Source organism: Eumetopias jubatus, unplaced genomic scaffold, assembly GCF_037043125.1.
Source record: "Eumetopias jubatus isolate StellerSeaLion01/CBP00866 unplaced genomic scaffold, mEumJub1_p1.0 scaffold_2, whole genome shotgun sequence".
NCBI lineage: Eukaryota > Metazoa > Chordata > Mammalia > Carnivora > Otariidae > Eumetopias > Eumetopias jubatus.
The window spans coordinates 120,889,339-120,907,618 of record NW_028274808.1 but is presented as its reverse complement, the minus strand read 5'-3'; the positions used below and the strand labels follow the sequence as shown (position 1 = coordinate 120,907,618).

Below are 18,280 nucleotides of genomic sequence, written 5' to 3'. Positions count from 1 at the left end.
TTCACTCATTCAACCAAATATTTATCGATAACACCACTACAAATACCATTGACTAAATGCTTGCTATGTGCTGAATACTGTCTTAAGGCCACATAAAACATAGTGTCTTAAGTATTGAGCTCCAATTATGTGCCAGGAAATTCTAGAACATTTCTTGAATAGAGAAATCTACAATAATCAATTCTGAAGACTCTGAAGACTTTGAATAAGTTTTTAAATGTTAAACATTTCATAAACTTACTTTGCTGTCTTTCTTTCCAGCAATTATTTCGAATATTAGTCACATAATCTTCCTCCACACTCTTTTCTACTTTTTGTAATAACATTCCTTTATATTCATTTTTAAAGTCCTTGTTGACATAGTAAACGACACCCAAGTTTTCTGTTTGCATTTTAATAGTTTGCCCTGATCCACTGTAAAAGAAATGCTTGATCATTATTTTTGAATTAAAATTGTACAGTTTGATCCTGCTACTACAAACCAAGCTAACAAAAACAATTAAAAATAATTAAAGAGTTAATATTGATAATCATGTATTTACATTATTTCAAATTGCCTAAAACCACCATCCATGTCATAAAAAGTAATCATATTTTAATATAGTGTGTTCTTATAAGTTCTTTCAATTTTTATTTAATAAAAATCTTATTTAGAAATAAAAAGTTATTTCTTATTTTTAGACCGATCTGTTTTTAATACTGTAAAATCACTGGCAATATGATTTTACCAAGTTTTCTTTATGTTCACTATATTCACTAAAGTTTTCTAGAATGCGTATTGTGTTAAATTTCCTTTTTGTCCTGATCTCTTATGGTTAAATGTATTGTGGAAAAATACTTCCTATAACAAAAAACTAATTGCTTTTCTTTAACCAATATTTTACAAAGAAAAGAATGAAGTCATATACCCCTCAATCATATAAATCTATATAACATCAATTACAATTCTACTTTTGTCTCTGAAGTATTTTTGTCTTTTAAACTATTTTTTGCCTTTGATTTCAACATATTACCTATCACATTAAGTTGCTATCAGGTTCAAAAATAGTACTTCTGTCTTTATCCACAATGGCACAGAAATGTAACTAACAAGATAATACAAACTTATCACTTGAGTAACTATCTTTTAAATTAGAAATTTAAAAATCTGACACACTTACAGAAGATTACTTAAAAGTTGGAGAGAGCACCTGGCCCTTTAAAGGAAGCTAGATAGGAAGCAACAGGTTTTGTAAACTTTACTTGGCTACTTACGATCTGGGGTATAGGGAATAAGGAGGATTAGAGACCATCAACTGGCTTAATAATGACACGAGGATCAATACAATAATGGGCATCAGCTGGATAAACACAGAAAAACCTCCCTACAAAAAATCATCAAAAAACAATAAATTGTAATATAAGTGTAGTTGTTAATAATCCAACAGTTGTCATATATTTTTAGAGACAGAAAGGACATTTGAGATCATCTGGTTCAGTGCTTTCAAATCTGATCATACCAGCTTCCTGGAGTGATTCTTAAAATTACCACTTTCCAGGTGCTTTATGCAGAGATCCCGATTTGGAAAACACTGATACAAACTGATCTCATGTTACAAATGAGGAACTTCTCTGTCTCTCTCGCAAAACTATCTTTCCCTTGACTTTGAGGACGATACGCGGGAGCAGATGAGTGGCAGAGGTGGGACCCAGGCCTTTCATTTTTTGGTCCAGTGTTCTTTCCATTTACCTTCTTTCTACTCCATGTCATTTAAGTGCTATGTGCAATTGGGTACAACTGCATTAGAACAAGGAAAGTAACTTCCAACTTAAGTTCTTCAGTATTAGTTCTAAATGTTTTAGGACCAACAATGAGAACTTCAAAGCATGCATACTGCAGGGGTATCTTCATCAGAATCACAGAACACCAAACCCAGAGGTATCATTTTGCCCACCACCCTCCACCTTGACTTCTATCCCTGCTCCCTTAGTAACCCTAAAAACTGTCTAGTCTCTATTGACTACATCTAGTATGAGAAAACTCCTTATTTCCTTTTAAAACAACTTGCCCTATTTTCAGACACCTCTAATTGCTTTTCCTGAGCTGAAATTTGCCATTTTGAGATTTCTAATGATATCATAAACATACATCTCCTCTTTCTTCTTCTCTTTCATGTCCACTATGTCGATGCTGATGTTGATGGCTATAACCAGCTCGTCCATTTGAAAATGAATGTACACTACCTAAAAAATTAAAAGCAAGGTTAAATTAAGGAGAGTAACTGTGATCAGAAAAACCATATTTTCTTTTACATTTTTTTAAAGATTTTATTTATTTATTTGAGAGTGAGCAAGAGAGAGAACACAAGCAGGGGAAGGGGCAGAGGGAGAAGCAAGACTCCCCGCTGAGCAGGGAGCTCAGTGCAGCTCAATCCCAGGACCCTGGGATCATGACCTGAGCCAAAGGCAGAAGCTTAACCAACTGAGCCACCCAGGTACCCCTTCTTTTACATTTTTATTAATTTGTTTAAACTACTAAAATAATGCATGTTTTGTGAGTTAGAGTAGTGAATGCTTATTGCCCTTTCCTCCTGTGAGTAAAGGGTGGATGGAAACAGAAATCATTCTTCCCAGACTTTGCTTCCTTTAAAGTAGAAGTTCTCATATGTAGAATTTAAGAAACAAAATAGAGGAACAGATGGGAAAGAACAAAAGGGAAGTAAGTAAGTAAGTAAGTAAGTAAATAAATAAATAAATAAAATCTTTAAAAAAATAAAAATTAAAAAAATTAAAAAGTAGAAGTTCTTTCTTTACGAAAACTTGAATAAGAGTTCCTACCTGATATGGCATCCATAAAGGACTTTAGTTGTGGTTGGTTGTTTTTACAAATCTTGGGTCATCACTCTGAAACTCTGCTTTCCTCATTTATCAATGAATCACCAATACCTCTAGAAATCAAGACTGTGCTCTAACTCATTTAAAAAAAATGAGTATAAAATACTCGTATAATATACTATGGTAGAGATGGACAATTTATACAAACATTCTGCTGCTGATAGACTTTTAGGTTGTTTTCAAATAAGGTGAGCAATTAGAAATATTGACACAAAGTAAATTATGTTACAATAAGCAAAAGAACTGTAACTCAAAATTCACTACTACCTGAAAGATTTCTGATTGTTCCTAGCATATTTTCCGTCAAAACTACTAGTTTCAATAATTTTTCTGTGAGAAGTAATTATATATCTTAATATGTCAAAATATATGCTATATTTTCAGTCATTAATTTGTATTTACACATTCTCTTTCCTTCAAGGATGCTTTACAAAATGTCCTATCAATGACCATAATCTTTCTCAATAATACTCTGATAGAGCCATTAGACCAAAGTATATTGCCACATTCATAAAGATTCTCCTAATTTTGAATCGAATGTTTAACTTAGCATTTAAATAAACGTTGTAAACATGACTGGAGCGATAATTTTAACTATCTATAGGAGCTATTCTTAAAGAAAATTAATTTTCACAGAACTCATAGTAAATATAAGTAGAGTTCAATACAACTTATGCTGGTACTATAAAACCAGTTCATTTAGTAGTACCTCCACAGTATTTTACTTTGATAGCCTAGTCAACTAATTATTTCTGTCTCAATATAATTTTAAAAACCTTTACTTTATATATAACCTATGAATCAGACATTTTAATATTTCAATGGAAAGTACCTCCATATGCATCCAAATTAGCAATTACAATGTTATGAATGAAGTACCTACCTAGCTCTTCAGAGAACCAATGTCAAATTATCATCTAGGGTATGGGATACCTCCTGTGATTGTAATAGCACTTAACTAAAACATTGCTACTGGATTTCCTCCTTATACATCCTTTCTTCAGCTTTATATAAAATAGAGAATATCTGTACTCATTTCTTTTTTAAAAAAATTAAAACATGTTCTAGAAAAAAGGCAAACTTACAGTAAAGGTCATAAGTCTAACACTTTTTTCGATCTTCATGAAAAATCATCAGAGGATCATAATACTATAAGAAATGTAGTGGAGGGGGCACCTGGGTGGCTCAGTTGGTTAGGCGACTGCCTTCAGCTCAGGTCATGATCCCAGAGTCCCGGGATCGAGTCCTGCATCGGGCTCCCTGCTCGGCAGGGAGTCTGCTTCTCCCTCTGACCCTCCCCCCTCTCATGTGCTCTCTCTCTCTCTCTCTCTCTCTCTCATTCTCTCTCAAATAAATAAATAAAATCTTTAAAAAAAAAAAAAAGAAATGTAGTGGAGAAGGTAGATAAATCTCTAAATAGCCTAACTGGAGGTGAGAATCTCTAGCTTCATAAAATATAATATTTACGACTAACATTAAAATACCTGAGGGAAATCCACCACCAAAGAATATATTAAATAAGTCTTCGGGAGTTATATCAGCTTCACAACCTCGATGGAAATTAAATCTACCATTGTTTTGGTGATTACATGCTTGTTCTTCATTGCCTGTGAGGTCATATTGTTTTCGTTTTTCTGGATTGCTTAAAACAGCATAAGCATTTCCAATCTCTGAAAAGGTAAAGAGTAAAAGTTGGTAAGCAAAGTTTTTATATTATAAAAAGACTTCCCCATATAAAAGCTACTGTCCTATTAACAACAACAAAAAAAAGCCCAAAAAAACAAAATAAAACAAAACAAATCCTACTTCAGGCTAATCAAGAAAATAGTAAAACAGTAACAATTTCTCTTAAAGGTTTATACATTAATGGCACCTGGGTGACTCAGTTGGTTAAGCGTCAGACTCTTGATTTCGGCTCAGGTCATGATCTTAGGGTCATGAGATCGAGCCTGTGGAGGGCTCCGTGCTGGGTGTGGAGCCTGCTTAAGATTCTCTCTCTCCCTCTCCCTCTGCCCCTTTCCCCTTAAAAAAGGTTTATACATTAAATTTATACATTGCTTGCAATTATACATATTATCTCCTGATACAAATTTTTATATGAGACTGCTAAGTCTCCCTACTATCTTGAACATAAAGGAATGTTCATCTTGCTTTCTTACTATTGTGTTCCATCCTTTAATATCCTGCTTCTTTTGAATATCCTAATCTAGTCATTCATTAGTGCTACTCAAACCAATAATAATAGCAGTAGCTACCAACTGCCAGGCTCTGAACCCAGTATGTTATTACATTATTTATTATTATTACTACTTTACAGATGAGCCTCCTGAGGTTCAAAAAGGTTAGGATACTTGTTCAAGGTCAAAAATTTTTTAGCATAGTAAGTATACTCTATTCAACAGACATTGTAAAACTGTTTTTGTACACTCCAGCCCAGAGTGAGCTATTTTTCATTTTATTCATTAACAATTTATTCCTCTTAAAACTGTAAACTCCATGAGGGTAGGGAGGGTGTCTATGTCTTCACTGAAATATCTCCATGGTCCAGTATAAAGTCTGAATTTGCTTGTGAATGGATCCAGATAGTCTCTAATATTCCTATCTCACTTTGTTAGTTTTGTGATATTTACTTATAAAGAATTCTATTTCCCATCTCATACTCCTGTGTCCAAAAGAGGCAGTGCTACATTGGTTACCAAAATGTCTTCTTGAGGCAATTAACAAAAGTTGTAATGTTTTGATCTAAAAGTAGGAATTACCCTATTCTCATTCTGACACTTCTAATAATCATTTCATTTCATAAATATAGCTTACTTCTTAAAGTAGTTTGTAAGCCTTTTGTAATATGGGATATTTTAAAAATACTTTTTGGATCCCATGTGGTAGCTGCCATAGGTACTATACAAGCAAACAGATGCTCATTAGGTAGTTGTTTTTGGATGATTACGTATCACGCTGAAATTAATTATACCCATATACTCGAACTTTTCTTCTGATGGAGATTCTAAAACCTGGGATTCAGAGATAGCTTTCAGATGGTCTGTGAACCCCAAGGTATGAAAAATTAGTTGGATGATCCATTTATCTGAGGAGATGGTCCAAAACTTTCTTTAGATTCTCAAACAGATCTATGATTCAGAAATATAGCAATCATTTGTAATGTTGCTCTAACCGGAAAGTATGATCAGAGATCCAAACAATGTACTTACAAACAACACCAAGGTATTAACCAATACCTAAAAAAGAAGCGTATCTATCAATATCTGCCAGAGTTGTAATTCCAATAATATCAGTTTTAGGATTTACCTCTATATACTAAATAGAGTATTCCAGGTAATTTCACAATGCTGTTACTTTTTAAACTATTGATATATTGGTTTAAGGTTTTATTTTAAGGCTTTGCTATTTAAAAAGATAACTTCCAAACATTAAGGTATTTTAGAAGATCTCTGTGAAATATTGTTATAATCCATAATTGTATATGCAAGACAATTTATTTTATCTACTGTGACTAGAGTAATTTTCTATTTATTTACTTTGTGCTACACCCATAATCAAAATTTTTTTTCAGTTCCTTATTACCTAAAAAATTAAATCCAAAATTCATTTTGGTATTCAAAAGCTTTACAAAATACATTTCTACCTCAGTCTCACTTATTTCACCAAAAGTACCTTCCACCATATTCTTTTTTCTTTAATTAAACTTTTATTTTGAGGTAACTTTAAATGTACATGAAGTTGTAATAAATAATACAGAGAGATCCTCTGTACCTGTTACCTAATTTCTCCAACGGCAATTTCTTGTAAAATTAAAGTACTCTCACAAATAGGATATTGACATTGATATAATCAGGATATGGGACATTTCCATTGCAATCCTCTGTTGCTCTTATATAACTACACCCACTTCCTTCCCTTTCCTCCCCTCTTTAACCCCTGACAACCACTAATCTAATCTCTATTTCTATATTTTTGGCATTTCAAGAATATTATATAAATAAAATAATAAAATATATAAATGGAATGAAGCTATTTGGGATTGGGTTTTTTCAATCAGCATAATTCTTTGGTGATCAATCCAGATTGTTATGTAAACCAGAACAGTAGTCCCTGCCTTCACCCCCAATTCATGGTTTCAGTTACCCTCAATCAACCATGGTCTGGAAGCAGATGATCCTCCTTCTGACCTATCATCCATAGGTCAATAGTAGCCTAAAGCTATGTCACAGTGCCTACATCATTCACCTCACTTCATCTCATCAGGTAGGCATTTTATCATCTCACATCATCACAAGGGTGAATGAAGTACAAGATATTTTGAGAGACAGACCTTTTACATAACTTTTATTATATATATTGTTGTAATTGTCATATTTTATTATTATTGTTAATATCTTACTGTGTCTAATTTAAAAATTACCCTTTATCATAGGTATGTACGTATAGGCAAAAAACACGGTATATATAGGGTGCAGTACTATCTGTGGTTTCAGGAATCCACTGCGGGTTTTGGAACATTTCCTCTGCAAATAAGGGGGGGGCACTACTGTAGTTCATTCCTTTTTATTGCTGAGTAGTATTCCATGGTATGGATTTTACCACTGTTTGTTTCACCATTCACCCAATGAACATCTGGGTTGTTTCTAGCTTTTGGTATTATGAATAAAACTGCTATTTACATTCATGTGCAGGTGTATAAACATCAACTTTTACCTCTAAGATAAATATTCAGGAATGTAATTGCTAAGTTGTATGGTAGCTGAATATTTAGTTTTTTGAGAAACTGCTAAACTGTTTTACAGAGTGACTGTGTCATTTTACATCTCATCAACAATGTATGAGTGATCCAGTTTCTCTGCATCCATACAGGCTATTTGGTGTTGTTGCTATTTTTTATCTTAGCTATTTAATAGGTATGTAGTGATAGCTCATTGGGTTTTACTTTACATTATATCTAATGGTTAATGAATGATGTTAAAAATCTTTTCATGGCTTATTTTCCATTTGTATGTCATCTTCAGTGGAATGTCTTTTACTCATTTTCTAACTGAATTGTCTGTTTTTTAAATTTTCAGTTTGGGGAGTTCTTTATATATTCCAGATACTAGTCCTTTTCAGATATGTGTTTGGCAAATATTCTCTCCCACTCTGTTACTTGTCTTTTCATCCTCTTCATAAGGTCTATGCAGAGCAAACCAAAAAAATTTTGATGAAATCGAACTTATCAACTTTCCTTTTATGAATTGTGCTTTTAGTGTTAAGTATAAGAAATTATTGTCTAGCTCAAGATCCTAAAGATTTCCTCCTAAAGATTTGTTCCCATGATTTTTGCTAAGAGTTAAAAAGTGTTTTATATGTCATGATTCATTTCAAGTTCATTCTTGTAAAAAGCATAAGATTTAGGTCAAGGTTAACTTTTTTCACCTATGAATATCTTAACTGTTCTAAAACCATTTGCTGAAAAGTCTATCCTTCCTCTATTAAATTGCTTTTGCACCTATGTCAAAAATCAGTTGGGTATATTTGTATGGGTCCATATCTGGGTTCCCTATTCTGTTTCATCAATCTATTTGTCTATCCCTCTGCCAATACTATATGTTTTGATAACCGTAGCTATAAAGTCAGTCCTGAAATCAGGTAAACTGATGACTCCTACTCCATTCTTTTAATAAATTGTTTTTATTTATTCAGGTTCTTTATCTTTCCTTCTGAGTTCTAGAATAAACTTGCTTTTATCTACAAAAAAGTCTTCCTAGGATTTTGACAGGAATTATATTAAATATGAAGATCAATTTGAGGACACTTGACACGTGAGGACACTCATCTTTACTATGCTGTCCAATCCATGAACATGATATATTGTTCCATTTATTTAGATCTTCTCTGATTTCTTTCACTAGTATTCTACAGCATTCAGCATAAAAATCCTGTACAAGGGCTGTTACATTTACAACTAAGTATTTCTTGTGTGTATATGTGTGATTATAAATGGTAATGCTTTTTTAGTTTGTGTCTATATATTCACTGCTAGTATACAGAAATGTCCTAAATATTTCTAAATATAAAAATTAATGTTTGTACACTTACCTTGTATCCTAAAATATTACAGAATATATTTATTGATTCCAAAAATTTAGGGGGGGAAGATGCATTCCTTGGGATTTTATACATTATTATATCATTTGTAAGCAGGGATAGTTTTATCTCTTCCTTTCTGTGTCTTTTCCTTTTTTCATCTTAATGCACTGATTGGAATTGCCAACACTATACTGAATAAATGTGATGAAAGGAAACATTCTTACTTTGTTCTCAATCTTAGGGGGATAGCGTTTAGTCTCTTACCATTAAGTATAGTATTTTCTATAGTTGCTCTTTTATCAATTTGAGGCAATGCCTTTCTATTCCTATTTATCCGTCAGGTTTTTTTTTTTTTTCCTGCTAGTTTTATCATGAATGAATGGTGACATTTTTCAAATGCTTTTACTGCATTGATGGATACAATCATGAGATTTTTCTTCTTTAGCCTATTAATATAGTGGATCACACTGACTGATATTCAAATAGTGAACCAGCTTTGCAACCTTGGAATAAACTCTACTTGATATATATATATTACTGAATTCTAATTATCCTGTTAAGAAAATCTGGGTTTATTTCATGAAAGACTGGTCTATGGTTTTCTTTTTTTGTAGTGTCTTTGACTGGTTTTGATAGCAGGGTAACAGTTATTTTATAATATCGATTGGGGAATATTTCCTTTTATTTTCAAGAAGAGACTGTAGGAGTAGTTTTAATTTTTCTTTAAAAGTTTAGTAGGATTTTCTAGCAAAGACATCTGAGCCTGGAGACTTCTTTTTTGGGGAGTTTCTTGATTACTAATTTAATTTACTTAACAGTTATAGGGCTGTAAACTCTTGCTTTGAGTCTATTTTGCTCTTCTTTTTCTAGGCTTATAAGGTAGACGCCTAGATGACTGACTTAAGCCCATTCCTCTTTTCTAATATATGCATTTAGTGTTATATGATTCCTCTCAACATTGCTTTTGCTGCTCCCCTCAAATTTTGATATGTTGCATTTTTATTCAGATTAGTATATTATTTTAAACATTTCTTGAGACTTCTTTGACCCATAAATTTCTTAGAAGTGTGTTGTCCAGTTTCCAAGTGATAAGACATATTCCAATTATCTTTCTGTCATTAAGTTTACTTTGATTTCATTGTGGTCAGAAAACACACTTTGCATGACTTCAGTCTTTTAACTTGGTGGAGATTTACTTTATGACCCAAGATATGATCTATCTCAGTGTATGTTCTGTGAGTACTTGAAAATAATTTATAGTCTCCTGTTATTGGATAGAGTGTTCTATAAACGTTGATTAGATCTTGTTGGGTGATGTTTAATTCTTCCATATTCTTGCTGATTTTCTGTCAAGCTCTTCTATCAGTTGTTGACAGAGAGGTGTTGAAGTTTCTAACTATAATTATGAATTTGTCTATTTCTTCTTCAGTTCTATCAGTTTTTGATTTATATATTTTGCATGTTTTTTGATGTGAACACATGTATATTGTTACGTCTTCTTGAAGGATTGACCCTTTCATCATAATATAATTCCTTCTCTGGTAACATTTTTAGTGTACGTCTACCTTATGTAATATTAATATAGCCACTCTTGCTTTCTTTTAATTAATGTTTTCATGATACATCTTTTTCCATCTCTTTACCTTCAGCCTGTCTATACTGTTATAAATGAAGTGAGTTTCTTATAGATAACACACAGTCATGTTTTTTTAATTACTCTGCCAATCTGTCTTTTAATCAGCATATTTAGATCATTTACATTTAATGTAGTTACTGATAAATTAGGGTTTATGTCTGCCATTTTATTTTTTGTTTTCTGTTTTTTCCTGACTTCCTGTGAGTTACTTAAACATATTTTTTAGGATTCCATTTTGATTTATCTAGTGTTTTCTGGTGTATTTGTACAACTTTTTAGTGGTTGCTCTAGGTATTATATTATACATACACAACTTATCACAGCCTACAGCTGTCATCATTTTACTAGTCCAGTGTACTGTGAAACCCTTACTTTTTTACTTTCTTTTATCCTTCATTTATAACATAATTGTCTTATATATTTTCTTGGCATGCATTTAGAACCATTATCAGACAATGTTAAAATTTTTGCTTCAAATATCAAACGACTTAGAAATTCAAGAGGAGAAGCAAAGTATACTGCATTTACCCATATTTTTGCTTACCACATTCTTTCTTCCTTTTTCATATTTCAAGATTTCTTCTTTTACTGTTTTATTTTGGTTAGAAAACTTTCTTTAGCTATTCTTTTAGGGTATGTGTGCAAATAACAAATTCTCTTTTTTCCTTCATCTGAAAATGTCCTGATTTCCCCTTCATTCCCAAAGGATGTTTTTGCTGGGTATACAATTCTGGGCAAAAGTTCTTTCCTTTCAAAAGGTATTTGAAAAATGGGCCACTGTCTCCTGGCCTGCATGGTCTCTAATGTGAAATTCACTGTCATTTGAATTGTTTTTCCCTGGTAGGTAAGGTGTCATTTCTCTTTTGCTTCTTTAAAAATTTTCTTTTTGTCTTTAGTTTTCAGAAGTTTGACTATGATGTGTCTTGGTGTGGATTTTTTTGGGTTTATCTATTTGGGGTTCACTCAACTTCTTGAATTATGTAAGCTTATTTCTTTTACCAAGTACAGGAAGTATCCAATCTTTATTTACTTATTTTTGCATACTTTTCCAGCTATACTCTCTTCTTCCTCTCCTTTTAAGACCTTAATGATATAAACACTAAATCTTATCATAGTCCCACTTGCCCCTGGAGCTGTTCAGATTAGATAATGTCTATTTTTCTATTTTCCAGTTCACTGATTCTTTCCTCTGTCATTTTCCTGTTTATTCCATTCATTGCTAGATTTTATTTTGGTTTTTGTATTTTTAAGTTGTAAAATTTCCATCTGATTCTTTATACCTTTTATTTGCTCAGATTTTCTATTTCATTACTGAGACTCTTCTTTTTCTTTTTCTTTTTTTTAAGATTTTTATTTATTTGTCAGAGAGAGAGAGAGCGAAAGAGCACAAGCAGGGGAAGTGGCAGGCAGAGGGAGAAGCAGACTCCCCACTGAACAGGGAGCCCTATGTGGGACTCAATCCCAGGACCCTGGGATCATGACCTGAGCCAAAAGGAGCTGCCTAACCAACTGAGCCACCCAGGTGTCCCCTGAGACTCTTATTTTTCAAAATTTACTTAAAGCATATTTGTAATTCATCATTGAAGCATTTTTATGATGGATGCTTTAATATCTTTGTTAGACACTTCTAACTTCTCTGTGATCTCCATGTAGACATCTATGACTTTTTATATTTAGTTTGAGGTTTTCCTCATTCTCAGTATGCAAGTGATTTTCTACTGAAATGCGGTCATTTGAGCTATTACCTTATGAGACTCTGGACCTAGCTAAAACTCCTGTTTTTTAATTGTCCTCCTCTGACATTATTCTGGTACAGGAAGAGGAAATACCACCTTGTTACTTCCAGATGGGAATAAAAGTTCAGGTTTCCCCCTTGGCCTCTGATGACATCTGAAAAGAGGAGCTCCTCATTACTGCTGAGCAGGGATGAGATTCCTAGTCTCCCATCAAGTCTCCAATGACATCTCTGTGGCTGGAAAGAGTAGGTAGGGGTGCTGCATTACTGCCCCCCAGGAAGCTTCACTGACACCACAAGGATATGGCTTTGTTTACCTCTAAATAGTGGTAAAAGTCCTAATTCTCCACTAGGCCACTTATGACACTTCCCCAGTGGGGGGGGGGGGGGAAGGGACACCTTATTACTGTCAAGCAGAAGCACCCACTCCCTACTTGATCATCTCTGTTACAGCCCCAGTAAAGAAGGTAGGCATGTCAAAGCATCTTATTGCAGCCCAGAGAGGGTGACAGGTTATGTTCTTTATTCAGCCTTTGCTGATGTGGGGGTGGGTGGGATGGGACCACAGTTTTTTTCTTTGATATTTGGCTATATTGGATGGTTATTGCTTAAAAATTTTCTGTCTTACTAGGTTGCCCCCTTCCTGGGTGTTTAGCTAGAGAAAGTAGGCTTTTCTTGGGGATTGTTTATCTGTGCTTATTGGTATTTCTGGGCTGTCTGCTTCTCCAGCACCTAGTCTAAGATATAAAAAGCAAAATGAAAACCCAAGCAACTTACTGCCATGTAGTTCTTTGGGTCCCAAGGTCCCTAGCTCATCTACCTTCTTCTTTCCACCTTTCAAAGTTTTTTTTAATGTTTGTTTTGTTTTATACATAATATTCAATTATATTTTATGCAAGGAATAAGGAAAAGTACATCTATTCCATCTTCTTGAAAGTGGAAGTCCTCATTGATTCTTAGATCACTTGTCTCATTCTCATACCCAAATTTTTGCCATTTTCTCTTTTCTCTAATCATACTCATGTCCAGAAAACTCTTAATTCTCACCTATTATATGAAGGCTTCTCTAATTACTCTGATTATAATCTACTTTATCCTCCTGACTTTTCTTCCAACGTCTTTATTCAATGTTTTGGTATTTAATTATATTCAGTCTTCTGGGAGATCTTGGGTAAACTAGTTAATCTCTCTGAGCCTCAATTTTCTTACTGGGGAAAGGCAGATGACACTAGTCCCCTGACTACGTCATAAGATTTTAATAAGCATTAAATGAAAAAATAGGAATGAAAAACTATAAAATGCTTATCAAATGTTAGGAATTACTATTATTCCAAATATTCTGTGTGATACTTTCTCTCCTTACTGAATTACAAATTCTTTGAGTAAGAGGATATCTCATATGCTCTTGTTGTATTTCTCTATAAAAACTAGCCCAGATGTTAAGAATATTGAACTACCAGACCTAACACAGGTAATAGCATCTGATCCATTTTTATCAAGTAAACACGTAAACAGCTAAACCACGCCCCTTATTACTCTCATGTGTATGTCAATAGGCACACGTACTCTTCAAATGGTCTCTGAAATACTTTGAAGTATTTGTCTTTGAAGATAAAGGAAACCAGGTATATTTTGAAGACATCCATGTCAGACAGAAGGAAAGGGATCCATTTCATTCAAATATTTTTTAAAAGTATGTTCATATATACTGTGCAAGTCACTCTCTAGATGTAAATAAAATATTCCCTGCTTTGAGAAACCTGAGTTACAACCTTAACTTTAAAGAACAAGCAGCCACATGAACTTAAGAGTTCATTTAGTCTATCTTCCTTGATAGCAACCTCTTAATTTTTAAATCTTTACAAAACACATAAATGAAAAGACACCTGGCTGGCTCAGCAATTTTTTTTTTTTTTTTCACATGACTCTTGATTGTGAGTTCAAGCTCCACTTTGGGCACTGAGCTTACTTAAAGAACAAAACAAAACAAACACACACACAAATGAAAATATCTCTTCTATGTAATTTAATTCCTTAAACCAATTACCTTCTCTTTTTCTATTCTTGGAGGAAATAAAAAGCAAATGGTTTCCATCTTCTGTAAAAAGTGTTTTGGTAGTTACAGAGCAATCAATCTATACTTAATTTTCATACAAAAGAAAAAAAAACTATAGTATTTGCTTAAAATAAACAGCTTGGTATCCCAAAAACAGATGTTAGGATCAATTGGTTAAAAATAAAATGATTCAAAAGATAAAAGACTCTGTGAGCTGAATAAATGAAACCTGCCATTTCTGAATGATGACACTAACTGTAATATTTTCTAATTAACTACGTTTGCTCACCAAGCATCTGTGGATTACAATCTAGTTTTCTATGTAGTTTCCACTCAATGAAAAATGGGCTCATCAACCAACTCCCTATTCTGATCCTCTTTGGGATTAATAAATTGGCATTCTGATTTATAGATAACCTCCTGTGTATTGAATAATGTGAGCCTCTTCTCTAGAGATGAACTACCTCCCAGCATGTTGATAAATATTAAGTTTCTAGTGTGCAAAGTAGAGCATTACACTCTGAAATGTACCACATCAAAGTGTAATCACCTTTGTAAAGCCCCGTCTGAATATCTAGCTGGCGTGACATTTATCTGCTCACCTCTTCAAAATACATAGGATGTAAAAATATTGGGAAGTCCACTTACTGTTATTCCAAGACTAATAATGCTAAATGACTTCAATACAGAAGTCAGAGAAAGCAGTTTAACATTTTTAACATTAATGGAGAATTAATACCAAAATCACTTAGCAAATCACAAATATGCAAAAACTCACTGCCGAAATGTTTTTCACTATTTAAAAACACCAACAATTTTAAATTAAATGATTTTAATTCATAATGTAAAAAAAATTTTTTTTAACTTTTGGGGGAATGTGCTAAAATTAGTGTTTTTGAGTAAAGAAACATTTTCTGTACTTTCACCATGCCACTTTTAACTTAAGGAAACAAATAGAGAAGGCTCTCACTATCACAGTGATATTTTACTTTCACCAGCACCACTTGGCAGTTGCTTTAATTGAAACATATTAATAATTGCCTGAATATATTTTAGTTGGCAACTTCCTTCAAGATATAAAACTGTTTTGGAAACAATTTAAACATTATTTTGTGAAAGACCAATGAAATCATATACCTTTAAGAGCATTTTATTTTATTTTTTTTTAGAGAAAAAGAGTGTGTGAGGTGGGGGGAGGGGCAGAGGAAGAGGGAGGCAGAGAGAGAATCTTAAGCCGTTTCACATCCAATGCAGAGCCAGATGCGGGGCTACATCTGAGGACCCTGGATCATGAGCTGAGCTGAAGTCAAAAGTCAGATGCCTAACTGATTGAGCCACCCAGATGCCCCAGGAGCATTTTAAAAATGAGTATCTCCTTCCTGTTATTCCAAGACCCCAACATTTCACTGCAAACATTGTATGTTGGCTCTGTAAGTGCCAAATTCAAAAGAAGGAACAATCACAAATATAAGCATTTTCCTATGAATTAGAAATTAACTATTATGAATAAATTGTATGTAATAAAATACAAAATTATAAAAAATCAACTCTCTGACATGTATTTACTAAATTGGCAAAAAACAAAACAAAACAAAACCCAACCCTGAAATAATATTAAGAAAGAAAATGAAGAAAAATAAATAGGAGGCAAAAGGAAAAAAACGAATTCTTTTTTTTTTTTTTTAAAGTAAGCTCTACACCCAATGTGGGGCTCAAACTCATGACCCTGAGATCAAGAGCTGCATGCTCCACTGACTAAGCCAGCCAGGCGCCCAAAGAAACTAATTCTTAAAAAGAAAAAAAGTCACATTAGTTAGAACCACATATAAGAAAATGCAAAAGTTGGCCAGTTAACAGAAATATAAGAACACAAGCAGAAAATTCCAAGCAATTTCCCAATTCTAGACAGTCTCTATTACCCTAAAAACTTGCAAAAGCTATATTTTGTTTTAGTTTAGAAGCTCATGTATAATCACCACACTACTAGTGTGTGGTAAACTAGAAAGTACACATGATTATCTAGAAAAGTTACTTAGGACTTTGCCAAAACTGGCATTTTGCTTTTGTGAAGCCACAGTGCATTTGTTTGGCTCTTGGCATAATTAATAGTAAAATTTTAAAGGATTTTGAGGACCTTACTTATGCTGGCTTCTAAATGTACCAGTCTAAAGGCAGAATTTAATATTCTAAAACATTGTAAAGTGGATTCTAAAAAGAGCTTAGTACAATTGCTTTAAAAGGTTTACTTTACTTTTAAAAGCATCTGTTGCTCCAGGTGCATGGTTTTTGTCTGGATGAAACTTCAAAGCAAGCTTTCTATAAGCTTTTTTCAAATCTTCATCACCAGCATCTTTGGTAACTCCAAGTACTTCATAGTAATTTTTACATTTGTTTATGCTGTAAACAAAAGAGTGTGTTATAATGTAAATTTCAAGGAAGAACTTCATGTAATAATATCTCTCATTTTTTATTTATTAGAAGAGTAGAAAGAACTGTGGATTGTTTTCTCAGTGTCAAATGATAGCTTATCCCATTAAAGGTTATTGCTTCATTCTCTTTTTTGACCACAGACCATTTTTTAACCTCTTTCCAGTCTAAGGAGAGTTGACCATGAGAATGTCCTTGGTGCTTTTTATCACAACTAGAGAAGTAAAGCAAAGCCCATAACAATCATGGATGAAGGACAGAGCACACACTGAAACTAAAATGAGAGGACAAGAACAATTGTACAGTACTCTTAAGTGCACAGAGAAATTCCAGAACTCTTCACAAGTATGTTATAGTATGTCGTAGCTAAAGATTAATTAATACGCATTGCATTCCAAGATTTTTGTTGTCACATAACGTAGACCTACCAAATATCAAAGCAACAGTTTAGTGCATGTAAAACAATTACAAGTAACCTATGGTTTAAATGCCAAGGCAAGTTAACTCAGCTCTGCTATACTAACGAGAACTTGTCTGTCAGTCTAAGAAAAAGAAAATCTCATAATAATAAATATCACAGGACTCAAAAATGCTTGTTACACCCAATTTTCATTATGATTAGCATGCTTCTAAAGATTACTTATATAGCTAATTAAAGATGTTAACGGATTTAGGCCCAGAGTCTTTGAAGTATATTAAGAAAAAAAAAATACTTGAATGGAGCAGAGAAAATTAATACTTCTAAATGCTAATATTCTCCTAAAACCTAATTACTTTTCCTTCACTAAAATACAGTAACATTTTAAACATTTTCTGTAGAGTACTTTACGACCTTAGATGTATTCCATGGGTGAGTGGCTTAAGGTAGTAACAGGAGAAAAGATCTAAGGCATAATTGTTCACCGGCAGCTGAAGAATTGCAGTGACTCAAAGTTCTCAAAGGAAAAAGGCAAGACTGATCTTATTTTACTACTGAAACTATAAGCCATGATAGTGCTTGGTATAGGATAGGTTCTCAGTAAATATTTCTGGAATAAATGAGCCTTAGCTCTCTTTTTATAATGAAAACATTCAACATTTGTTAAATGAACAAAGTTAAAAAAAAAGACAGGTTTAAGATTATAGAAATTTTTTTATAATCACATATCAACAAAAATCTGTTATGCAGTCTTCTTTATGGTAATAATTAAAAATGGGGGGCGCCTGGGTGGCTCAGTCGTTGGGCGTCTGCCTTCGGCTCAGGTAATGATCCCAGGGTCCTGGGATCGAGCCCCGCATCAGGCTCCCTGCTCCATGGGAAGCCTGCTTTTCCCTCTCCCACTCCCACTGCTGTGTTCCCTCTCTCGCTGTCTCTCTCTCTCTGTCAAATAAATAAATAAAATCTTTAAAAAAATAATAATTAAAATTGGATTTTCCTACTTTAGATACTTAATAAATATTAACAGTCAACAGTCAATTATTTCATAAACATGAT

At 33.3% G+C, this 18,280-nt stretch overlaps 1 protein-coding gene across 1 annotated transcript in view; it reads right to left on the bottom strand.

Moving 5' to 3' along the window:
* The window catches only part of DNAJB14 (DnaJ heat shock protein family (Hsp40) member B14), a 47,134-nt gene that overhangs the window by 6,169 nt on the left and 22,685 nt on the right, over positions 1-18,280 (bottom strand). Inside the window, exons 3-7 of the mRNA XM_028093916.1 lie at positions 16,631-16,776; positions 4,359-4,544; positions 2,129-2,223; positions 1,255-1,364; positions 242-414 (exon numbers count right to left, since the gene is read on the bottom strand). Coding sequence (XP_027949717.1) covers positions 242-414; positions 1,255-1,364; positions 2,129-2,223; positions 4,359-4,544; positions 16,631-16,776 — 710 coding nt within the window. The remainder of the gene's footprint in view (positions 1-241; positions 415-1,254; positions 1,365-2,128; positions 2,224-4,358; positions 4,545-16,630; positions 16,777-18,280) is intronic.